Here is a 25,638-nt window from a genome sequence, read left to right as displayed (position 1 = left end):
GAAAAATACATCTCCCATAATGTCAAACTTCATCTACTGTGCTCCATTTCTGGGTTTCTGTCATAATCTTGGAAGAAAGTGCGCTATGCCGATATCTTTAAAACAGATCGTCAATAATACTATCCACAGCAGTCACAACATCAATGATATCCAGGACAAAATACCAGAGTATTACCCACATGCAAGAAATACAGACGAAAACCTATTAGAAATCATAGTGATATCTTTATTATAGAACCGTCATCAAGAAAACTTTGGGAGACATAAAAGAGTGATCTCCCTTTGTTTTGTAAAAAGTGTCATTCATCATAAATGCTAGAATTATTTTAACCCAAGACGTGACAGATGCACATAATTAGTATTTAAGGAGTTCCCTTCAAATCCGTTTTAATGTTCCAGTTTAAGACACTAGGAGCCAGGAAAAGAACATTCAGCTCCTATTTGAAAACACAGTATAAAAACCCGTATCAGGTGCTACATGTTCATGGGATGAAAGTGTGTTGGGCTGAACTGTAATTCAGGCTCTGAAGAAAATGTATTCATTGGGCAGAGGAACTCTGCAGGAAAAAAGTATCCTTTGAGCACAGTGAAGTTTAAGATAACCAACCCTGTGCCTGACTTAACAAGCATCAGTCACAGAGATACTGTGTGATTTGTCTTCAGCTATCATTCAGTAACTTGACTGCAATAGAATTACCTCAGGAAAATCCTGCAATTTAGTTTATAGTCTGAACTGTCAAAGGCAAGTGCCAAATTTACAATCAATCTTTAAGGTACCAGTTAGACATGCTAATGAAGTAATTAGGGATGCAATCCGTGATCTGCATGTGCAAATGGCCATTTGCAACTCATATGTGCAGATACAACTCATACATGCAAATCTGGCAGACTAAATTTAGATTCTTTCTTAAGAAATTATGCGCCCAGTGCATAAATTACAATCACTCTACAGGCTATTTTTATATTTCACCAAAATTCTGGGTACAGTTCAGAGGCAGGAGTTTTAAAAATTCACTCTAACTTTTAGTTTATAAAAAGGTTTATGTTTAATAACAGGTCAGCAATTTTCTGGTTGGGGGCAGCTGAAATATCAGAATCCAAATTAAATATATGCCCCAATTGCTTTCTTTAGCTTTATAAAATGGCTGTTATTGGGGGCGGGGAGAAAGGACTTTGGGTGACAAGTTTCTGACCGTGAAGATACCTGTAGAACTGCATCTGCAAATGCAGTATTTGGTCAATAGACTCTCAGTATATTTTTATAACTATGAAATGACTTTGGTGATCTCAGTGCAGATTTCAGTGGATTAGTATTCCACATCACAAAGCACAACAGTGTCACAGAGTGCAGCGTCCAAGGAGAAGGCACTTCCACCTCATCCTTACAGGTGGTTCTTCTAGGTCAAGCTTGAGGTGCAGTTTGCTACCCATGCTCTGTTAACCCAGGTTCTCAATCTTGCACTTTTCACTAAACATTATTTAAAGATAACTTTAAGAAGGAAGTTGTGACAATCAGAGGAATACAACACTTCAAGGGAGGCAGGAGTACTGGACATGTACCCTTCCACTCGGTTGTGAAGGCATATTATTGCTGTTTTATTGCTTACATAGTTTATGCTGGGAGTAAATAGTTCTTGCTCTTTGGATTTAATAGTTTTCTCTACCACCTGGATTTGTTCCAATTATTGTTTTAAGGCACTTAGATAAAGTCCAAAATGGAAAAAAGTTCACCTCAGGACAAAAGAAGTGGAAGGATGTTGTAAAAACATTTTTATACTGATTTTTAAAGACTAGATCACACCTTAAAATGTAGCAGCGTGCCAGGTAGAATCCCTCTAACCTGCATATCTCCTTCATATTTTGTTGGTGAGGGGACTCCTGGACATGCAAGCCTTTTATTCCCAATTCTGCAACCCTTTTGTTAAGGAACACTTCTTCACACCAAGAGCCCCAATGAAGTAAGCCCCAATTCTGTGCATTTGGGCTCCTTGAGTGAGCACTGTTCGTCAGTAACGATTGCAGAATTGGGATCTTTGCAGGATTAGGTAAAAAACAACAACCACCACCACCAGATATTCAGGAGAAAGGGCCCAATCCTGCAAGGTGGAATGGGACTTGAGCATGATCAGCCCTTTACAGAATTGGGCGTCAGATTAATCTTCATATTCACACACAACTCCCAATCATGTCAGTGGGAATAAGAAGTAGTGAGAGGAGAATTAGACCCGTTAAACTGCCAAGCAGATGGACTTGGTCCCAATGGCTCTTCTAAAATAAAAGGAAAAAGCTCAAATGCACAAATAAAATCTGTTTGTAACTGAGAGCCCAAATATAACTTCATTCATACCTGAACCTACACGTATGCTGAGGTAAAGATGCTGCCTTTAAAGTTAGCAAACAGAATTAGAGTATGTCTCTATATATTTGTCAGCTTAATTGCTACCCAATCAATTATCTCTATCATTAATAACAAAGCCAATGGTTTAGCAGTGTCTGATCCCAGCATAGAGCTGATGGCCAGATTTTTATTTTTACTTAATTCAGGCATCTTCTAGCATTTCTATTTTGCTTTCATCAAGTATAAAGGGCGAATAGAAGGCTTTGCTCCTCATGTGTGCCTCCAGACCCTGAAAATATAGGAAAACAACATGCAATTAGGTTGTAAACACATCAGACTTGGTTAATGTTGTTATTTTTAGTGCATTTAGTACTGGGGAAGGGTGACTCACAGCCCAGGAGGCTAAAGATTTTCTGTCTAAAGAAACAAAGTACAGACAAGCAGCCCCAACTTCCCCTGCAATATGCTACAAAGCTGAACCCTGTGTTTCCACAGTGATGCAAAGGGGCTTAGCCACCAAGTGCCCAGTAAAGTCAGTGGAAATGGCACAGCTCAACCCCCTTGCAACAGACCTCCAAGGGTGCATCTCCAAGAGGAAGGAAGGTGTGTTCTTAACGTGGGTTAGTTAACACGTGGTAACTAACTCCAGGCAAAATTCTAGTGAAGACAAGGCAGTTTGTAGTTAACATGTGTTAGAAGGAAGAGTTTAACCCTAGGCTCCCTCATAGTCTTTAGCTATGTCTACACAGTAGCCGAGACAAGTAATTCCCAGCTGGGATAGACGACGCACATGTGCTAGCTCTGCGTGAACTAGTGCATTAAAAGCATTACAGTGTTGCCACAGCAGCATAGACACATCTGCCTTTACTGCAACCTGTGAACATGGGGTAAAACTACAAACTGCTCTGTCTTCGCTAGGATTTTGCCTCAAATTAGTTGTCCTGCGTGACTTAACATGAATTAAGAACACACTTTTTTTTCCCCCTTGTTAAGACAAGACCTAAGTGTTTACAAATACCCTCTAGGAGCTTGTCTATCCCTAAATGCCACAGGGTAGACACTACCTATGCTGACAGGAGGGCTTCTCCCAGAGGTGTAGGTAATCCACCTCTCTGAGAGGTGGTAGCTAGGTCGATGGAGGAATTCCGTCAACCTTGCACTGTCTACACTGGGAGCTAGGTTGGCATAGGTACGTCAAGGGGGGGTGGGGTGGATTTTTCGCATCCCTCAGCAATGCAGCTGGCTCAGCCCATCTTCTTAGTATAGACCAGGCCTGAGAAAAGTCTGTTTCACCATGCTGCTCTCTGGGTCCCATCAGTAGCTCTTGTGGGGCTATTTCCTATCCTACTTATCCCAGATAAAGCTGTATGCTGCATGGCCTGCCTCCTTCACGCTGCTATATCATTCTAGGCCGCTTCCCCTTTCTTCCACACCAGGCCCTGGCTAGAAACACAGAAAGAAAGCCTCTCCCACATGATTTTGTAAGTAGTGAGGGGAAGTGAGAATCTCCCCACCACCAAAAAGAAAAGGTTGTCCTACAAAAACTATCAGTTTCAGGAGCAAGACTCCACAGATTTCTTCTGAAATCCAGTCTCTCCAAAAGGCAGAGCGTATACCAAGCAGTGTTGTTGCTAAGTATTATTTGCTCACTATGGGCGAGATACTTATCTGATGTAAACTCGTGTGCAGAATTACCCCATCTGAGGATTTGGCCTGATGAATTTATTAATCATCATAATTTTGCACATCCAGAAAGCTTTTAGTCAGAGGATCTCAAAGCATTTATCTTAGTCTCACAGCCCCAAGGAAGGGAGGTATTACAAATCTCACTTTACAGAGACACACAGAGATTAAGGGATGCAACCAATGCCATACAGTTAGTCAGTTGCACAGCCAAAAAACATAAGGCAAAAGGTCCTGAATCTCAGGCCCCTTCAGCTAACCATTACCGTATTTCCAAGCAACTGCAAGGTGAAGAAACCTGTTTTTTCAACAGGAAATACACACACACACACACACACACCCATTAAAAATATCTGCAGAGACAATTATACTCACCTCTCCAAAATAAGACACTAATGGAGAAATCTCACACACAGCAGGAGGATCTTCAGTTCCCGATAAACTAAAGAATAAAACACAGGATTAATCTTTCTCTTTATATGTCTGTACAATGCTAGCATCCTTGAGAGAGCTCACAGAACAGAACAGGCTACACCAAAGGGGCAAGAGAGAGTTTACATTCAGAGATTAAGCCCAGGTCCCGTGACAGTTTGAACCTGGATTATGGGTAAATAGGAGGAGTTAACGTTTCCTGGCTACTTCAAATCAAAAGAAACAAATGCACGCAGATTTTGACGATGTGCTTTTCAACTAATATTAACCGCTTCTGGGTTTACTGGACTATGAGATGATGAAACAACAGACCCCCGCGCCCCCCATGGTAAAGTTTGTGTGAATTAAGTGTGAGAAAGGAAGCACCTGAAATGGGGATTGTTATATAGTAGCTGACAACCAGATGTTAGTACCCAACAGAACAAAAACACTGCTATACAATGAGAAGTATTGGGACCCTGTTCAGAACAGCTGGTGCAGATCGGGTAACTTACACCTCTGCGGTGCTGGCTAAGCCCTTAGTGCCAAGAGAAAGAATGACTGCAACAAAGGCAGTATTGCCACTAACGTTCCCTGTGTCAGGATTTCTATCCTGGGGGTCAGCTTTAAATCCTGCCAGAGCTCCATGGGGGTGTGGAGGTGAACTACTGACTCAGTACTCTCCTTGACAGCCTTGGCCATGCCCCCTTTCCGTACAGCATCCCTGACATTTGCGGATGCATGGGCCCCTACACAACCTTGGCATAACTCCGGTTGTGGGCACTCTACACTGCTGCAAACTCAGCCCTCGGTGGATGTTCCATCAGCAGAAGCTTCTGCCAGAGTTAATGCCTATGGGGGTCTCGACCCCATTAAGGGTATCCGTACACTGACTGCCCTGTGACCTGCACCCAGAACTCATTCCACCTCCCATGATTAAGGCTGCGTGTTTGTTACAGAGGTCGCGGAACTCACGGATTCCGTGACTTTCCACGATCTCTGTGAAATTCCGCAGCTGCAGTGGCCAGCATGGCTGACCCCGGGGCCAGCCACACCGGCTGCTGCTGGAGCCGCCCCGTAGCCAGCCGCTCGGGCAGCCCCGCAGTCAGCAGCACCAGCCGCTGCTTGACAGCCCTGGGCAGCTGGCCCCGGGGTCCCCCAGAGCAGTGGCCGCTGGGACGGGACCCGGACCTCTCCCCCCCCCCCCCGAGTGCAGTGGTGCCCCAGGGCCCCTCCCCCAGTGCAGCGGCGCCCCCCCAGAGCAGCAGGGCTGGTGCAGCTAAGATTTAGTCAGGGGTATTTATAGTAAAAGTCATAGGTCACAGGCAGTGAATTTTTGTTTATTGCCCGTGACCTGTCCATGACTTTTACTAAAAATACCCGTGACTAAATCTTAGCCTTACACGTGAGCTCTGATCACTAACGCAGCAGGAGCAGTAATCAGCATTGATCTCCAGCGGCATGTTAATGAAAGGCCTGGTGAAGGACAAGAACCACACCCACCTCTGCAGGAAATTCTACCCCAAGAAGTGACAAATTCCGTGCAACAGCGTCAAATGCCACAAACCAGCCCAGATTCGGTAGCGACTGGGAGGGAAACAACAGAACATGTCACAGAGGGGCTCACTTGAGTTTCTCTGGTATCCTGCTGCCATTTTCATCCAGGAATCTGGCTCCAGCCTTCAGAGCCCAGCGGTAATGCTGAGAAAGGAGGGCCCGCCGAGCTGCGGTCGGAGTGTCTGTGTCGGCTGTGTCTGCATTTTTTAACGGGGAGAACTCCTCTTCCCTCAAAACTTCAAATGCAACAAAATTCCTATCAGAGAAGAGGAGGGGTCAGGAAAGAGAGAAAAAGCTTAATATGGGTCCTCTCTTGATGGTACAGACACTTACAGATTTCACAGGGTGGGGGCTTACCCTGAGTAGCACTGATGTAGCATAGCCCCAGCAGAATGAAGCCAGGCTTAGCCCCCTTTCCCTGGTGGAGAGTGAATGAATACAAGGGTCATGGGATGGGAGCACAGGAGTAAAGGGGAACGTAAGGGCAGTTTGGACAGGAAGTTTGTTGTGAAGAGAGCAGGTGACAATTCTACAGAGCTCCCAGGCAGAAGGCCTAGGGGAGAGAGACTCCTTCAGGGTGCAGCAGTCTGCTGGCTGGGAAGCCCCAGCTGGAAGGGTGATAAATAAGGGACCGTGAGCCCAGAGGGTGGGTTACAAGCAGGGGGAACAGAGGCAGCAGTAAGGCCGGAAGCTAGGCTGGGTAAGCCCTGCTACACTGCACATGAAAATCTGTTATGAACAAACAGGTCCAACTGAACTCCGAGCCCGGTTTTTCTAAACCGAGAAACTGTCATAGTAAACTAGGTTTCTTTCCTTAGGAGGGGAATGGGGTCAGCAACGCTAGTCCTGGTTACGAACAAGCCACTTGCACAATACAGTCAAGCAGAATATTAAGTGTGTGTCTACACAACTGTGGAAGGAACCGCCCAACCCAGGTCGGGGATCATGCTAGTGCTCTAAGAGCAGCTGTGTAGACAGCGCTTTGACATGGTGTCTCAGGCTGGAGGTTGGGCACTAAAGCCCACCCCTGCCCTAGGATTCAGAGTCCGAGCTCCAGCGTGAGCGGCAACATCAAATCGCTGTCTGCCCAGCTGTCTAGCCCCCGCCCTGCTAGCCTGAGTCTATTAAGCCAGGCTGGGAGGCTCGCTGCCGTGGGCTGCGTAGACATATCCTACAAAGAGCTGTTTTTCAGTAATGGGAAATGCGAACAGAATCTCCCCAAAGCAACACCTGCATATTTTTGCATTTCAATCTGTCAATGCATTCTGCCACAGTTAAAAACCATCGCTTATAATTAGCCCTTTCACAGCTTGAAACTCAGATCTGTTTTTGGAGCAGAATTATTTTGCCATCATGGTACAGTGGGTTATTTTTGTCGAGTTGCTCAGTAGGGCTAGGCAGTGCACACGGACTTGTTTGTGTCAGCAGCCCTCCAGGGATACTTGTTTATTAAAAAATAACGCTCCCAAAAAACAGGATTTCCATGGACTGTGCAAGCAGCTGTATGGCGCAAACAGCTGGATCAAACTTCGGAGAGCTCGGTCCTAAATTAAATCCCTTTAATAGAAATTGCTTTAAAAATCTAAAAACAAGAAGCCACCACACTCAGGCCGAGATTCCTTTATATTTATATTTCAACCTGGAGTGACTCTCCAGCAATGGGAGGGGAGGGATAGCTCAGTGGTTTGAGCATTAGCCTGCTAAACCCAGGGTTGTGAGCTCAATCCTTGAGGATGTTATTTAGGGAACTGGGTAAAAAAACTGTCTGGGGATTGGTCCTGCTTTGAGCAGCGGGTTGGACTAGATACCTCCTGAGGTCCCTTCCAACCCTGAGATTCTATGATTAAGTGCTGAATTCTAGACCCAGGAAAACAGAGTTTAGAATAAGAATTATGGTAGATCCTTGAGCTATTAGGTGCAACTCCCTTTCCCCCCAGATTAATGCTACATTAAGACTGATTTTTTACATGCATTAAAAAGTCAGGCAACATTTATTGTTCCAACAGCAATTGTAACTTGGCCATACAATCCTTAAATAATGTGCGTTACGGCTGTATATGGTGCTAATTGAATACCCGGGCTTAATGGGTGTGCAAAATCTAACAGAGTCACAGTTGCCACAGGGACCGCAATTCTGGATGGCCTGACTTCTATGGGCTTACAACCTCATGGCTGAGAATTTAGCAAATGTAGGCTTTGCATGGAATTTCCTTGTTCCACGTATGAGACAAAGACCCACGCCACCAGAGAACACCCAGTGGAGCGTGCAGTCATTCATTTGCAGACATTCAAAGCCAGGTTCACAGGTGCTGGGGCTATGTGCTCCAGAACACAGCACGCCCAACAGGGCATGTGAAATAGGACGCTGGCCGTGCCTGGGCCATCGCAGTATTGGGGGACCCCAGCAGAGGTAGCAGTCTTTTCGCCAGCCACCCCAATGTCACTTTCAAAGTCCACGCTACCCGTAAAGGCGTGCTGCAACCTACAGTCAAAGAGAAGACTGAGAAGGAAAAGATTGACGTCTGCCACTAACTTAGAGAACTGGAACACATCAAACACAAACTTCTCCAGCTTTATCCCGTTTGGCTTTAGCGGCTTTACCAGATTTCCCTCCTCGTCGACGTAGGGCACCTTCTTTATGGCTACATGCTGCTTCAGCTGGGGCTCAAATTTCCTGCCAGGGTGAAAGAGGAGGAAAACCAGGTTCATTTACTTCATACCCAAAACACGGGCAGGGGAAATTTCAGGTCTCAGAAGCAGACCGCTTATTACTACTATTAGCCGTACCTCGGGATTACTGAGTGCCATTCATTCTAAAACTCTTTACAAACAGATAAATAAATTGTGCCTAAGGATCACTTCACTGACCACAGAAATTCAGCCACCTCTGTGGGGAAACGTGGCAGCCATTCTGGGCCACCAACACTGCACAACCGCGTAGGCAGGAAGAGAAGAAGAATTCTGTGTCCAATTGAAACTCCAGGAAGAGTTTTTTAAAAAAGTAACTGCCAGAGCTGGAATCTGACCAGGAACCTTAATTCCACCGGCTCTTTAGTGAGCCCAGGCCAAAGCCAAAGATCCTTACTCAGACAAACCTACCGCTGACCTCCATAAAAGCTCTGCCCGACTCCAGACTGAACAGAAACGAAATAAAGCTCACTGGATTTGTCTCCACCTATTAAACAACCTCAATGTTGCATCTCACCCAAGGAGAGGGGCCCTCCGGCAGCGTAGTGTCCCCAGCACTGCGCTGGGCCAAGGGAAGAATGCCCCTTAGTGAATCGCCAGCATTGCTCTTTGGGGCACCCAGGGGTTCCTTTGACACCTCCCTCCCCAACTCTAGGGGCAACACTCACTCTTGCCAGAGCCCAGTAATTCTGCCCCATCCCTTAACTTTATGATGCAACCATTGGAACCCATGGGTGCAACTCCTTAATCTGCCAGAGATCACTGGTGGGCTGTGCGGATCTCTCTCTCCGTCTAGCCCCAAACATGCCTAATCCCTGTCGGCCCAGGTAGGTTCACTTTCTTAAGAAGATGAAGTAACCACAGTGATTCCATCATCCCTGCTCAGGGCCTGATATGAAACTAATCAGGCAGTTATTCTGTTAGGTTCAGGAACTCCAGGCTACAGGAATGCCCAGATCTGACATGCAATCAGAGAGCACAAATTTGCAATAACAACTGGGAGAGAGACGACAAAAGGGGGAGGGGGAAATAAAACCAACCAGCTAAGAGCTGGACTGAACTGTACATGGGGTGAAGAAACTTGTCCTGCTGGAGAGCTGTGCGGTGGCATTCTCTGGAAGCAGGCCACACTCAGCCAATGAAACACAAGATCATTAGAATTAACTCCCATTGCTGGATCGTACTCAGCGGTAGGAAATGGTTCAAAGCTGACTGACAGCTGCTTTCTCTGAATTACCTCTCTCCCAGGCATCGCAAACAACAGCACCAACCCCCTATAGCAATGCCTCTGGAAGCCAAGGTTCCCATGCTCTAATGATGAAGGTTTGCTCCCCCGCATCTTACTAAGAGAACCTCTTCAGCCATGTATGAGCCCACAGACCTCCCCCATTTCCCCCAGCACCAGGATTAAAATCCTGCCCGTCGAAGATGACTGACATGACCGGACTCCTTCAGAGCTGCTCTTCAATCAGCCCACACTGCTTCTGAGCACAGCGGAGCTTTGGCTCCCCTCTCTGGGGACGGAACGAGCTGACTCTGCAGCGCGCCCCTGCCAGAGCTGCTGCGGCAAACGAGATGGCAAATCAAACTGAAGAGCAGTAGGGGAGAGCAGCCCCACTTGTGGCTGGCTTCCGAACAGTGGGCGGAACCCTCCACAAGAGAAGAGTCAGAGACAGGCTCAGGGCTTGGCTATACTAGAAAACTTGCACCGGCGTCACTGACTTGATCTGGAATTGATTCAGTGACACCAGAGCAAATCCCTAAGGTAAGTGCCCTTGAACAGGTTTAAGCTGCCATTACCCCCGTTTAGCAGAATTCGGTAATTACCAGATTGAGCTAAACTGAGTTTTTGCACTGATGTAACTAAGGTGATTTGGTTACACCAGTGCGGGCAACCAGTGAGTAGAAGAAGGTGCTGGGGACTTGAGAGGATACACCTGTTTTTCACAGGAGGGGGGGCGGGGAGATTATCCCATAACAGAAGCCTAGAAACCACAGCCGGCAGGATAGTTTCTGCCATGTATATTTTCAGTCTGAAAAGCGAGCTGGCAGGTGCAGTGGAACTTACTGTGCCACTGTCTCGAGGAAGCCGAGCGTGAAGAAGTGATTGCAGATATTGCCGGCACTGTACACCAGCCGCCCATCGGGACTCCGCATCTGGGCAGTCTCTAGGCTGATCTCGCTGTATTCCACCACCTGATAGACCCCGTCCACACGGCACACTACCCCGACAGGCTCTGTGGGATAGGCCTTCTCCACCACCTGCAGCCACAAGACAGAGGATGGGGGAGCAGCCAGGAGGCAGGGATTTCATTGGCATTGCTGGGGGCTAGTGCAAACCCTGTGGGAAAACTTGCACGCTAAGCGCTGATCTTCAAATGCCATAGCAGCACAACAAAGGGGACATCGCAGCACTGGTGGTGCATTTTGCCCTCATGAATCTGGCTTCTTAGACAGTATTCAACCAGTTTAAGAGCCAAAGCATTTGGAAGAAAAAGCAATGCTCAGTGAGAACAGAGTATTCTCCGGCACATTTTTCCTACCAAGGGCCTTTCATTTGACCCAACATGAAATGCAAAATATTTCTAGTCACTTCCTTTAAGATCTTTATCTATGTTAACACTTTTCATTGCATGCTGCCCAAATCTCTTTCAATAAAGTGCCAAGGGCCTGCTGCTGTACTGTCACAAAAACATGCTAGCTTTGCTCCATCTAACTCCCCACTACGGGAGCATCTAGTCTGGTCTATTTGTAAAAGACAACCCAGTGTACACAAGCCCCTGGTCTCTGAAGGATCTCTGAAGGAAGAGCAGGGAGTTAGAAAAGAAACAATTTCAGGTTGTAATTTCCCGTGCAATTTGATGAAGCCCATAAAATAATCTGCACGTGATTGCCATGGCACCTTATGGAAAGGGCACAGGGCTTTATATCTGCACCCACAATGGTACAAACTGGATGCAAGATTCACCACTGGTGCAGCTCTCCCGGTGGGATCAAGATGGAAGCTGCATGGACAGGTGTCACCTGAACCCTGCTGAGCCGTGGTACACACCCCAGAGCCTTGGTATGCATGAACAGGCACGCTGGGGGAGTGGTTCAACGTCAGCATCACCTCACCTTAGCACCGCAGTCTGCCCCTTTAGACACGCAGAAGCCGATGAAGACGGGATCAGCCATTTTGACGAGGATATTGTCCACACAGTAGACATGGATATACTGGATACCGCGCCGCTCCATGTCATCCAAGATCTTGTTGTCAACTAGAGCACGATATAAGCCGCCGTTGCCATCTGGAATGCAAAAGAAAGAGGGGGCCCCATTTCCTTAAATGTCCAGCCACTCAAACCACGCGTTGACTGACTGCAGACTCCACATGCCCTGAACAATCTATAACAAGGAGGGTTTTTCTAGTGGTTAAAGCACAGGACTGGGAGTCATCTCGGATGCATTTTACTTCTGGCTTTGCCCCGGACAAACTACATGACCTTGGGCAAGTCAGTTCACTATAGTGCCTCAGTTTCCCCATCTGTAAAATGGGGATAGTGACGCTGACCTAAGCTACTAGAGGGGTTTCGGAGCTTTGTTCACTGACATTTGTGAAGTGCTTTGAGATCTTTGGAGGCAAGTGCCACAAAAGAATTAAACAGAGGCGGAGAAATGAGACACACCCCTTGTCTTCCAAAGCTTCAGACTTAGCCACAGTTAAAATACAGCTTTAAAAAAAATTGGTGTGGTTTTGGCCTGCTGTCTTTTTACAGTAGTGTTAAAGAACAGTCGGATTTTCCCTTTAACTGTGTTGTTTTTTGTACGAGGCACCTTGAACACTTATGCAACAGACACATCAAGTGGATCATCCTCACTTGGCTACAACCTTTACAGCGCTCCAAAGAGCTCCCGGGGAAGCCAGCGCTAAACTCAGCATTGCAGGAGATACCCCTGCAGCAACACAGGCTTGGCACATCACTTCCCCGGATTTGCTGCTTCTTTTAATCACGCACAAGCTGGGCGCAGGAGGCCACTGTGTGTTTTAAGGTGATAGTTAGACTTTGCCGGAATTTTCCTTTGCTAGAAAACAAACACGTTTCCCAGCCACGTGATCACTCCCCAGCCTGACAGCATTTCTCTCTGGGGTTCGCAGCCGAATCGATAGCACTGACTGGAGCCCGGCACAGCACAGGCGGGGGATGGCCCAGCAGCCCATACACTGCTCTGCTGATGGCCTTCAGTCCTGACATGCAGCACTTCTGTTATAATCCTGCCTCTCCTCCATTCTCATCCCGCACACATACAGCTCTGCCAGTGCGCCTCATCCCTGCCTTGCACCAGCCCCTGCTCTTCCAGTCCGGTCAATATTCCCAGACTGTGCTAAAGGGTCTGCGATGTGGGCGAACTCCCAGCGCAGTGAGATCATCACGCTCGGAACGTTTACCGCATGCATTTATCTGAACCCCCAGGGCGAAGCTAATCAGGAGCATTAATATACGGAGCAGCAGGGAGTCCCCTGTGTGCCCAAGAGAGGGGCTGAATTTCAACACACACTCCCCTCCTGTGACTATCATGCGCAAACCGCAGGGTACCTGGTGCCATGGCAACTTTCCCCTTCTGTTCCAAGATGGCTTTCCCATCAAACGTTACAGCTGGCAGCATCCTCTGCTCAAACATGATCACATTGGTCTTATCCAGGTCAAAGTAATCGTGTTCTATGAAGAACCTCTCTGTTGGCCCCAATGTAAACTCGCTTGTCATGATGTACCTACGGGAGAACAGAAGCTGAACAGTCAGGATGAAATGCAGTGCACATGCACACGCACACACACAATATACCCTTACAGAAAAACCCTATAGACCAGGGATGGCCAACCTGAGCCTGAGAAGGAGCCAGAATTTACCAATGTACATTGCCAAAGAGCCACAGTAATACGTCAGCAGCCCCTCATCAGCTATCCCCTTCCCCAGCACCTCCGCCGATCAGCGCCTCCCCCTCCTTCCCTGCACCTCCTGATCAGCTATTTTGCGGCGTGCAGGAGGCTCGGGGGGAGGAGGGGGAAGGAGTGAGGGCACGGCAGGCTCGGGAGGGGGCGGGAAGGGGTGGAGTGTGGGCAGGGTCTGGGGCAGAGCCAGGGGTTGAGCAGTGAGCACCCCCCCGGCACATTGGAAAGTTGGCGCCTGTAGCTCCAGCCCCGGAGTCGGTGCCTATACAAGCAGCCGCATATTAACTTCTGAAGAGCTGCATGTGGCTCCGGAGCCACAGGTTAGCCACCCCTGCTATAGACCAAACTTAATAAAGATGTAATCTATACGGACTTTAAAATAACCCACAGCATTTCATAAAGAATGATCTCTCTGCTACTGATCTTAAACTTCTACAGAGAGATTCCATTTCTGGTCAATTCTCTAGGATCTCTACAAGGAATAGTATAGGCCTGAATTTATACTTTGACCATAGTTAAACATGCCCCTGTCCAAAAACGAGTTGGACTCCCGTGCGTTAGAGGGTCAGTTAGCACCTGAGGTAAGCGACCAAAAACCCCTCTTTGCCTTATCAAACGGATCTCATGAAAGGGAGGAAGAAGGGGTCAAAGTGGGTTTTGCGCTGTGCCAGGTCTTATGGGCCAGTGATGAATTTTCAGTAGCTTGAATCAAAGCTTTCCAGTGCCTCTTTACTGCCAGAGAAATACAGCAATATTTTCCAACCTCACAGCTGTGTGTGTGGGTTCCCCGCCCCCCGTTTCTTTATTCCTCTCTCGCCTTCTTTCTCCTCCCCCTCCCTTATCTTCCCCTCCCTTTAATTTTCTTTTCTTCCTTAATACAAGGACGCTGAGTGCTCATTTTCCTGAGTTCCCCCCTAAGAAGCTCTGCAACTCCCACTACTATCCTACAGGGGTCTCCTTCCTGCATAGCAGACCAGCCACCCCAGCACTGGTCAGCCCAATGTCCATACGTACATGGGGCTTACCTCTCCCTGACTGCAGCATAAACTGGCCTCCAGGTTTGGTCCACTGCATTTTCCAACTATCTCCTTCATAATGAACAGAGCACCAGGCAAACGCCAGATATGATCCACTTAGATTTTACATTCTAAGAATAACGGGCCTGATTTCCAGAGATGCTGGAGCCGCAAGCGCTCACCGATCCGGTCCAATACACACAGTGTGAGATATACTTCCACTAATATGGCATTAGTTCTACGGCAGAGCAACCTACAGCACCATGGTGTTTAGGCAGCACCTGGATTACAGCTCAGGGACGTTTTTGTGCCTCTGCTTTGCCTGTGACCACGCAGGGAGGTGACAGTGACAAGAACCCTGCTTTTATTTTAAGGACGAACTGCTAGCAACAACTTGTTCCAAGAATTGCACAGTCAGTGCTCTCTCTCTCTCTCTCTCTCCCCCACCCACCAACACAATTATCTTTTTGCATGTTGCACATTTAGACTGTTTTGAAACCTTGAGGTTTTGGAAAAGGAAATAAGCCAGTGGCAGTCATGGGATCACGAGTCCAGTTGTAAATAAACCACCTTTAAAGTAGGTGGCATTTCAAGGCTCCCATCTTTGGCTGTGTCCTATTTAGGGTTGCTCTTTTCACGGTTGTGCGACGACTTGCTCGGGTCACCCCAAACTGGGAGCTACCGTATTGCCACTCAGCTTCAGCAAGAGTGAGCTTTGTTGTGTCTGTCTTGCCAGCAAACCCTTCAGGACTCTGCCAGTTCAAACTGGCCTTGCGGTAACAATCAGTGAACCCCAATTCCCGAGCTCCCCAGATATGTCCTTCTGCAGCAGTCAGTCCCTCTCACCCGACACTCACAGAAGTTTGCTACCTCCGAAAGGAGAGAGCACACATGAGCTGGTTAGCTGAAGACCCGCACTTCACTAAAAGGGGACTGAGATGGTTTTGTGATAAAACAAGAATAAAGTTTACTAACAACAGCCATAGGTGCAAGTGATTTCAAGTCGGAGTGAAAGAGATATGAAAGGTGACAAGCCAAACACGCTTTCTACAGACTAAAACTTCAGCAAGTTACAAGCTTTGTTAAGCAGGATTCTCACCTATAGTTAGTTCCCAGAGACCTCAATCTCATTGGCTGAAGGATCCACCTTTCTCAGATTTCAAGCACTGTGTTTCTCAGGTAATGGATGCCCAAATGGCTTTCTGTTTCTGCTGTACCATGTATACTCAATGTCATGCTACCTACCATGGGATGGTACATGTCGTGCTGTATTTCTTGCCGGCAAGCTGCTCCAGTTTGCGGATTCTTTCTGCCTGGATCTGATACAGGGTCTTCCCACTGGGCAGCCCCACGCGGTACATCCCCTTGGGATAGGCCACGCCCAGGCGGGTCCCTTGCCCTCCAGCCAGGAGCAGCACCGCCACTTTGCTCTGTGAGATCTGACGGAAACCTGCTTGGGACAGAAGCCCCACGAGAGAAAACAAGGGGAAGGAAATGGACGGATCAGCAAACAAAAAGAACAAGTGCTCCGTGCACCTCTGTAGGGGCACAGCGCTGTACAGACGAGAATTAAGCTTCACCATCTCCATGTGATAGGGATGTACCATTCTCCCCATTTTTAGGTCAGGATATTGAGGTACGGAGAAGTTAAGCAAGTTCTCAAAGGTTCCGTGTAACGCCACAACCGTTGGTGGGTCGCCAACGGCATGGACTGAACCTCTGACTTCCTGATCTTAAAGCATGAACCTCTAGTTAGTGCTGACATTTGTACAAGTATGGTAAAGCGCTTTTCTTCTTGGGGTGCTGTCTGCAAGTTACCACAAATGGGTAACACCCAATAGGAATCAAATGCAAGGTGCCCCCTTGTGGCAAACGCTGAACTCTGCAGGAGAAAGGGGGAAAGCCCAGTGTATTGCTGTGCTCTATCAGCTCTGCAAAGTACAAAGAGTAACATCTTGCTTTTGACGCCAACACACAGCGAACAGACACACTGAATAAGGAGCCATTTTTTTCCTGACCACTTTAAACCTGAAGAAAAGCAACCCACTCTCCAAATTCGTGATCAGAAGGAAAAGACCTGTGGCTGTCTTGACATTATCTCATCTTGGCCAGCATCACAACACAAAGCAAAGATTCAGCTTCCAACAGTAAAAGCAACGGACAAAACCCCTCGCTGGTGTCAGTGGTGTTACTGTACATGAAAGATGCACTGGGCCCATTGGCTATGACTTTGCTGCCAGGTTAGAAGGCTCAGATCCACCATGGTGATATATTCAGGCAGAGGGGGATATTACCACTTCCACAATAGCTAGTAATGCCAATACAATAGCACTTAAGAAAGCTAATTACACAACACTGTAATTGCCTACCATGGTGTCACTGTTCAGCACACTGCACTTAAAGGGACACCACCCCAAGGGTGAGAAGACACATCTCGGCACACAGATCACCTTTCCAGACCGCAATTAAGCAAAAACTGTACAACAGCCCATAATAAGGTCCAATCGCTTTGAGCGTTTACGCGAAGTTAAACTCCGAATGGAACAGTACGGAAGTTAAGAAAACCCATTTCCCCACTGGAGCAGAAAATGGGAATGATGGGGCCTTTGTACAATGCTCAGCAGGCTCCCCTCTTATGGATCCCTCCTTGCTGCTACCCACTTTCATCTTCTTCCTTCGAGGCCGCTCTCTGAGCAGTTCTCTCCCCCACTTCCTCTCTGAGCCACAGTGACCCACTGTCCCAGATTTCAAGGCTGGAAGGGACGTGGTGCTCATACACTCTGGGGAACACAGGCCAGAGGATTTTGCTGAATTAATTCCTGTTTGAACTACAGCTTCTCTTTTAGGAAAAGAGCCCATCTGGGCTTAAAAATCGCCAGTGATGGAGAATCCACCACAACCCTTGGTAAGTTATTCCAATGGTTATTTATCCTCACTTGACTTTCACCGGGCAAGTGCCTCCCTTTGCCAATGTGTAAAAAGGAGTTTCCAACCTGAGCGGAGGTGGGTGTATAAGAATTCATTGAGGCTGACAGAGCCTGACATAAATGCAAAGAAACGCCAGGTCTGAAAATGAAAGGTCCTTGTTCCGCTCTCAGCTGGCCTGCCCTCCCCTCTGTTTTTCACCCGCCCGTTGCGTGCTGAGGTATTGCCAGCTGTGCTCTTTCGGACTGCGTGCTCTGTACAACAGCTAAGCTCGGCAAACCGAAGGCTAGACCCAAGTGAAAAGAGCAGATGAGCTATGTAAATAAGGTTCCTGCTTTGGGGATTTTTAGCTCTGAACACATGCACGCTTCTCCTGCACTCATTCTCCACTAACCTCCTCTAGAACGGGATGCTCTTTTACTTAAACTTCTTATGTCCCTCTCAGAAAAGAAGGGATGTGATACTGACTAGTGCAAATCTCTAGTCACAAGCCAACCAGCTTTAATTGCCGGCAAAACTCATGAAATACTGTGTGGCCACTGTGATGCTGGCAGACCAGGTGCTAGCTCATGCCAAAGCCCCAGGCCAATTCACTTGTGTATTAGTATAGATTAAAGTGGTTATTAATTGCATAGAACGTACTTGGTGTTTAAACTTCATGAAAATTAATAGGATGTTACATGCATTGATCTCACTTATCTTATCCTGTTCTAATGTAATGGTAAACATTCACATTTTGTATACCTCTGTAACTAAATAACTGATCAAATGAGAAAGACGACTTGTGTAATGCAGATGAAGAACTTTAGCAGAAAAGTGCTAATCTGTGCACATTTGAAGGCAAATGATCATTGTGTATGATGGCCAGAAATCTAAGACTCCTCTCTGGCCACCAATCAAAGAAAGAGCCCACCTGGATGGTGACCCTGTCAGCTTGTTTTCTCTGAGAAGAAAATATATAAGCAGGATTCAGGGAAAGATCCTGTTTGGACTCTTACAGAGGTGGGTACCGGATGCAAAGCAGAGACAATTTGGGTACCCTGAAAAGACTTTGGGAAACAGGCAATTTATTACATCTTTGCCTTTGGAATTATAGACTGTGACTCACCTGTATATATATTTTACCTCTCAATAACTCTCATTTCTTTTTCTTAGCTAATAAACCTATAGTTAGTTTTCTATAAAATTGGCTGCCAGCATCGTCTTTGGTGGGAGATCTAGAATATGGCTCTACCTGGGTGAGTGACTGGTCTCTTGGGACTGGGAGTAACCTGGAATATTTATGATTTTTGGTATAAGTGACCATGTATCACGGAGTCCAATTTGCTGGGTGGCAAGATAGACTGGAGACTGCCTGTGACTACATGGTAACACTGTTTTAGTGATCTAGGAGTTCACATTTGGGTACTGGCATGGTGAAATCTAATTATAAAACACACCAGCAGTTTGGGGTGTCCGCCCTGCTTCTGACAGTCTGTCCTGAGGCAGGCACTCATGGTCGTGAGCATGACAATCAACACTGGACTCTGCTACGCACAGTTCTAGACACAAGCTGACCAGGTTCAACTGCAGGCAAAAATCATGAAATACTGTGTGGCCACTTGGGGTTGGGTGATGGCTTTAAAATGAACAAAGAGGTCAGCGTTGAAAACAAAGTCTGTGGGGGAAGGGAGATCATTCCCAGAAATTGGAAGTAGATCCTTAGGCCTGGTCTACACTCAGTTTTTGTACCAATTTAACTATTTCAGTAGTTAACCAAAATAATTAATTGCTACAAGCCCTTGTGTGGATGCAGTTATACCCATAAAAAGATCCTTTACCACAGTATAATTTTTCTCCCTTCCCTTACAGGAATAAACTATACTGGTATAAGTACCTTTATACCAGAATAGCTACATCCACACTGGGGGACGGGGATGTGTGTACCACTTAACTGTACCAGTACAGTTAAAGCACCACAATTTGTGCGTGTGGACAAGGCCTTGCAATGCTGGTGCAGCGATGATCAGAAAGGTAAAGGCCCTAGGCTGGCCAGTTCATTGAGTTTTGCCCATCACTCTTCTGGAGAGAACAAGATAAAGCATAAGGCTTGATTACAGCAAGACAAACAGATGGTGCATGGGAACAGTACCAAATGCTAAGCAAGCAGAGAGCGCCCTTCCCTATGTTAGCACTCTTGTGTTTAAGATCTTGGTTGGATTTGTCAGCCTAATTATCTGCAAACAAATTAAAAAACAATAGCAGATGGACTCAGGCTTGGAGCCTCAATGCAAGGCCAAGATGGGCTGCAAAAGTCAGTGCCATAACGCTGAAGGGATGTCCGTGCAATGACTGAACAAATGCCATAGAACAACAGTGTAAGAAACTCTCGCAGGTGTAGCCTAACAGGGACGTTAAAGAAAATGGACGTATATTTATCAAATATAGGTAGAAAACTCCCTGTGCGCATCTAATTGGCTCTCAACATGGTTTTCCTCCAGCAGCGATTATTCTCTTTATGATGTGAGCGAGCGTCTGGCACATATAGCGGCACAGCTTGCTGCATGGGTCTAGCTTACCGATACCCGAGTGAGAAGAGTAACTACGGGAACAGCAGTGCATAAAGAAGCATATCTCCTTTCACACGGGAGCTGGCATCAAACTAGGCCAGTTCAATGAGCATTTGAGGCGGCAAAGGGCTGCATCCACAGCGTTCTGCCCCTGCTCCCATAGTGCCTTGCACTGAACATCGGCTAATCTAAACCTTTAGCAAAACTGAGCTGTACATTTGCACACCTCGGCAGGATTATTCTATGCAGGAAGGTTGCTAAGATAACACCTCCAAGCGGAGAAGCAGCACGTTTAGCCCCAGCCGCTGGTTCAATTCCAGCTCAAGTATTTACATTTTGCCTTCACAAATTCCTTCCATCATTGATCAATATTGTCTCCTTGTGCGCCCCCATCTTATCCATCTCTTGTCTTATACTCAGACTGTCAGCTCCTTGGGGCAGGGACCGTCTTGTTCTGGGTCTGTAGAGCGCCTAGCACAATGGGGTCCTGCTTCATGACTAGGACTCCCGGGCACTACCGTAATACCCATAAATAACAACCAAGGTATTCTTCACTCCCCTCCTAGAAACGCAGCAAAATGGTGCTGCTGACGCAGAATAGACAGTGGACGAGAAGCTGGATATGAATCAGCAGTGTGCCCTTGTTGCCAAGAAGGCCAACAGCATATTGGGCTGCATTCGTAGGAGCATTGCCAGCAGATCGAGGGACGTGATTATTCCCCTCTATTCGGCACTGGTGAGGCCTCATCTGGAGTACTGTGTCCAGTTTTGGGGCCCCCACTACAGAAGGGATATGGACAAATTGGAGAGAGTCGAGCGGAGGGCAATGGAAATGATTGGGGGGCTGGGGCACATGACTTATGAGGAGAGGCTGAGGGAACTGGAGTTATTTAGTGTGCAGAAGAGAAGAGTGAGGGGGTATTTGATAGCAGCCTTCAACTTCCTGAAATGGGGCTCCAAAGGGGATGGATCTAGACCAGGGATCGGCAACCTACGGCACGCAAACCGATTTTGAGTGGCACGCTGCTGCCTGCCTCAGTCCTGGCCCCCAGCCCCACTCAGCCCCCACGCCCACCGCTCTCCCCTGCGGGGATAGGAGGCAGAGGCTTGGTCCTGCAGCAGCCAAGCTTCCCCCATCCCCTGCTTCTTCCCCAGCGTGGTGCTTTCCTGCCCCTCCTCCTCTCCTTCCCTGCTCTGATCAGCTGATGGCCCTTGTGAGGGGGAGGGGGAGGAGTGGCAGCCTGCTTGCTGCTCCGTAGGAGGCAGAGAAGAGGTAGGGATGGGCCTTGGGGAAGGGGGTGGAACAGCGCATATCCCTCCCAGCCCCCTGCCTTGAGCCACTCAGGGCAGGGGGCTGGGAGCACCCCCACGAGCCGAGCACCCCAGCGCTCTGCCCTGGCCCCTGAACCGCCCCCCACACCCTCAGCCTTCTGCCCTGCACCTCCACACACACCCAGCCCTCTGCCCTGACCCCTGAACTCCACCCCACACCCAGGCTTCAGCCCTGCACCCCCCCACACACCCAGCCCTCTGCCCTGACGCCTGAACCCCCACATACACCCAGCCTTCTGCCCTGCACCCCCCCACACCCCTAGCCCTCTGCCCTGACCCCCCCACACCCACTTCCCTCTGCCCTGACCTCTGAACCCCCACACACCTCCAGCCTTCTGCCCTGCACCCCCCACATACCCCCAGCCCTCTGCCCTGACCCCTCCCCCAGGTCTGGTGTCGTGGCTGCCAGCCCCTTGCCAGCCGGCGTCCCGGCCACAGGCCCCGCTCAGCCCGCTGCCGGCTAGGTGAACAGAACCCCAGGCTGGCAGCGGGCTGAGCAGGCTGGCGGCGTAAGATCAGCATTTTAACTTCATTTTAAATGAAGCTCCTTAAACATTTTGAAAACCTTGTTTACTTTACATACAACAATAGTTTAGTTATATAATACAGACTTATAGAGAAAGACCTTCTAAAAAACGTTAAAATGTATTACCAGCACGCGAAACCTTAAATTAAAGTGAATAAATGAAGACTCGGAACACCACTTCTGAAAGGTTGCCGACCCCTGATCTAGACTGTTCTCAGTGGTGGCAGATGACAGAACAAGGAGCAATGGTCTCAAGTTGCAGTTGGGGAGGTTTAGGTTGGATATTAGGAAACATTATTTCACTAGGAGCGTGGTGAAGCACTGGAATGGGTTACCTAGGGAGGAGGTGGCATCTCCTTCCTTAGAGGTTTTTAAGGTCAGGCTTGACAAAGCCCTGGCTGGGATGATTTAGTTGGGGATTGGTCCTGCTCTGAGCAGGGGGTTGGACTAGATGACCTCCTGAGGTCTCTTCCAACCCTAATCTATGAATCGGATGGCTGCATTCTAAGAGGTACTGAAGCAGCACAGGGCTTTATCCTGCTCCCCTTGAATTCATTGGAAGTTTTGCCATTGACCTCAGCATCGGCTCCCCACTGAAAGCAGAATCCAGAGCTATATGGGCCCGTGGTGCCCGTGCGCCACCAATATTTAAGAACGTGGGCCCAGCTCCACCAATGTTTGGGCTTACCGTGCATTGGGGGGCCCAGTGCTTCAGGGGGACATGGGGTCCAGGGCGGCCTTGGGGGCAAGCAGGGGGCCTGGCACCAGCAGCAGGGAGCAACCCGGCCCCAGCCCGCCCCCTCCCCACCCCATTCCATCTCTTCCCCCAAGCGCCTGCCCCTCCTCTTTCCAGCTTCCGCCCCCTCCCCCGAGTGACGCTGGGAGCCGGCAGGTCCAGGTGGGCTGGGGCCGGGTGTGTCAGTCCCAAGGGGGTCTCTGTGACTGAATCTGTCACCGGACGTGCTGAATTTACCCTTGAGCCCATTTTCCCTGCCAGCTTGGAACTCCAGAAGCCTGTCCTGGACCCCACGTCCCCCTGAAGCGCGGGGCCCCCCAAAGCGCAGGGCCCGGGGCGGTTGCTCCGGTCTGTCCTATGGACAGGACGGCTCTGCTTGGACCCGTTCTGGGCACCAACAAAAATTATATAAAGCTGACGCCCATGTTGGTGACCCCTAGTTCTTGTGTTATGAGGAATAAATAACACTTCCTTATTTACTTTCTCCACACCAGTCATGATTTTTGGGTCTCATTCATATCCTCCCTTAGTTGTCTCTTTTCCAAGCTGAAAAGTCCCAGTCTTATTAATCTCTCCTCATACGGCAGCTGTTCCAGACCCCTAATCATTTTTGTTGCCCTTTTCTGTACCCTTTCTATTTACTTTTTTCGAGATGGGGTGACCACTTCTGGACGCAGTATTCAAGATGCAGGAGTACCATGGATTTATATAGAAGCAATATATTTTCTGTCTTATTTTCACCTTCCCCTCTGCAAAAGGGGTGTGGGGGGTGCCAGTGACTGGACTCCTGTACATAAAACCCAGCGGGATTCAGAGGAGTAACCAGGCCCAGAGGGAGGGGAAGGAAGGACCCAAGTCCACCAGCATCAGCCCCAGCAAGGTAAGAAGTAGCAGAGCTCTGGGTATGCGGCTGAGCCTAGGGGAATGGGTAAGACCTGTACCGGGTTTGCCATGGTGCCAGGCCTACGCTGTAAAGGGGCCCCGGCCCGCTCTTCTCCACCCCCCGCCCACCGCTCCGGCTCTTAGGGCTCCTGCTGCAGGGCAGGCTCCACCGGCAGCCAAGCTCCCCCCTCCCCCGCCTCTTCCCCTGAGCGTGCTGTGTTCCCGCCCCTCCCCCTCCCAGTGCTTCCCCTGCCGCTGAACAGCTGTTTGCCGGCGCGAGGGAGGGGGAGGAGCGGGGCCACAGCATGCTCACCGCTCGGTGGAGGAGGCAGAGACGAGGTGGGGGCAGGGCCTTGGGGAAGGGGGTGGAATCGAGGCATACCCCCCTCCAGCCCCCTGCTGTGAGCCACTCAGGGCAGGGGGCTGGGAGCACCCCCACGACCCCAGCTCACACCCCCAGCCCTGACTCCTGCACTCCCCTCACACGGCCCCACAACCCCAGCCCTGACTCCTGCACTCCCCCCCCATCCACACACCCACCCCTCGCACCAAACGGGAGCTCCTGCACACACACACACACATTCCCACCTGCACCCCTCACACCAAACAGGAGCTGCTCCAGGTAAGCGCTCCACACCCCAACCTCCTGCCCCAACCCTGAGCCCCCTCCTGCATCCTAACTCCTGGCCAGACCCCACATCCCAACCCCCAGCCCGCTCCTGTACCCTAACTCCCTCCCAGACCCTGCACCCCCAGCCCTGAGCCCGCTTCCACACCCTCAGCCTTGGCCAGACCCCACACCCCAACTTTTTTTCCTTTTTATAAAGCGTTCTTATCCAAAGCGCTTTACAATAGTTAGCTAATGGTACAAACAATATTTGGAAAGATCATTAAGTGGTCTACCGAGACCCTCAGCGATTTTCAAGAGGTCTGTGGAAAAATAAGTTAGACTACAAAAACAATCAAGGTACCTCACTTTATTTTCATTTACTTACTCTTACTTATAGGAGGAGGAGGAAGAAAAAAAGAATGAAAAACGGGGATGGGGAGGGGGAGATAAGAGAGAATGTTCTTTTTCTTGGCTGGGTCCCAAGGAGGGGCCCCAAAAATGAAGCTAAGCACAGGGCTAGGGGGCCCCCACTAACTCTAAATCCACCGCTGGCTGTCACGTCACCTGGGCTGGGGATACTATGTCGACTAATCCCCACAGTCTCCAACCTACCTGGGCAGTACAGCAGACATGGCCCTGAGTACTAGCTCCTCTCCACTCCCTAGCCCACCCACCCCTTTCTTCCCCCCCCCCCCCCCGGCCCACTGCTTAAGACTTAGCCCTCTCACTTTTAAAAATGATCTTTGTTCTCCAACACCATCAGTTGGCACCTTGCAGGGGAGGGGCCCAAGCCATCAGTTGCCAGGCGACAGGGTGTCAGCCATTCTCTGTGCAGACAGCATCACACCTGCCTAGGGCTCTGCAATAATCACACCCCCTTATCCCATCACCAGGATACTTAAGAAATGCATAGGGGAAACTGAGGCACCCACACAGTATTCAGAGAAAACATTAAGAACATCCCCACTTCGTCACACTGGAGGAGGGGCAGCTCAGTGCAGAGAGAGACTAAGAGAATGGGCTAGAACCAGGGAGAAGGTAGGTACCCACTCTATGTGGGCAGGGGGGATCCTGTTTACCCCCTCCCCAGCCCTAATGTACTTGCAGTTTACCCCTGGCCCCTCCCTTGCTCCAGCGATCAACCTTGCTGTCTGGGTTGATAAAAATCAATTATTTTTTTAAAAAAGTTTTAAAAATTGGATTTTTTGTTTAAATCAGATTTTTTTGATAAAATGCTTTTTGAGGAAAAAACCTATCTAAAGATAGATTTAATTAAGATACATTATAGCTTAAAGATCTCTCATCGTGGAATAAAGTGACAAAGAGTCCGGTGGCACCTTATAGACTAACAGACGAATTGGAGCATAAGCTTTCGTGGGTGAATACCCATCCAATGAAGTGGGTATTCACCCACGAAAGCTTATGCTCCAATTCGTCTGTTAGTCTATAAGGTG

The 25,638-nt window shown here is 48.7% G+C and overlaps 1 protein-coding gene across 2 annotated transcripts in view; it reads right to left on the bottom strand.

Moving 5' to 3' along the window:
- Positions 1-205: 205 nt before the first annotated feature.
- The window catches only part of UAP1L1 (UDP-N-acetylglucosamine pyrophosphorylase 1 like 1), a 26,602-nt gene continuing 1,169 nt past the window's right edge, over positions 206-25,638 (bottom strand). The window contains exons 2-9 of one of the 2 annotated variants that reach the window (XM_034793809.1): positions 15,870-16,074; positions 13,255-13,430; positions 11,795-11,967; positions 10,746-10,939; positions 8,523-8,663; positions 6,060-6,245; positions 4,397-4,463; positions 206-2,627 (exon numbers count right to left, since the gene is read on the bottom strand). In XM_034793809.1, coding sequence (XP_034649700.1) covers positions 2,541-2,627; positions 4,397-4,463; positions 6,060-6,245; positions 8,523-8,663; positions 10,746-10,939; positions 11,795-11,967; positions 13,255-13,430; positions 15,870-16,074 — 1,229 coding nt within the window. In that variant the 3' untranslated portion in view covers positions 206-2,540. The remainder of the gene's footprint in view (positions 2,628-4,396; positions 4,464-6,059; positions 6,246-8,522; positions 8,664-10,745; positions 10,940-11,794; positions 11,968-13,254; positions 13,431-15,869; positions 16,075-25,638) is intronic. The other variant, XM_034793810.1, reaches the window with a different exon arrangement.

Source organism: Trachemys scripta, chromosome 17 (genome assembly GCF_013100865.1).
Source record: "Trachemys scripta elegans isolate TJP31775 chromosome 17, CAS_Tse_1.0, whole genome shotgun sequence".
NCBI classification, from domain to species: domain Eukaryota; kingdom Metazoa; phylum Chordata; order Testudines; family Emydidae; genus Trachemys; species Trachemys scripta.
The sequence above is the reverse complement of the archived record's forward strand: the minus strand, read 5'-3'. Positions and strand labels throughout refer to the sequence as shown.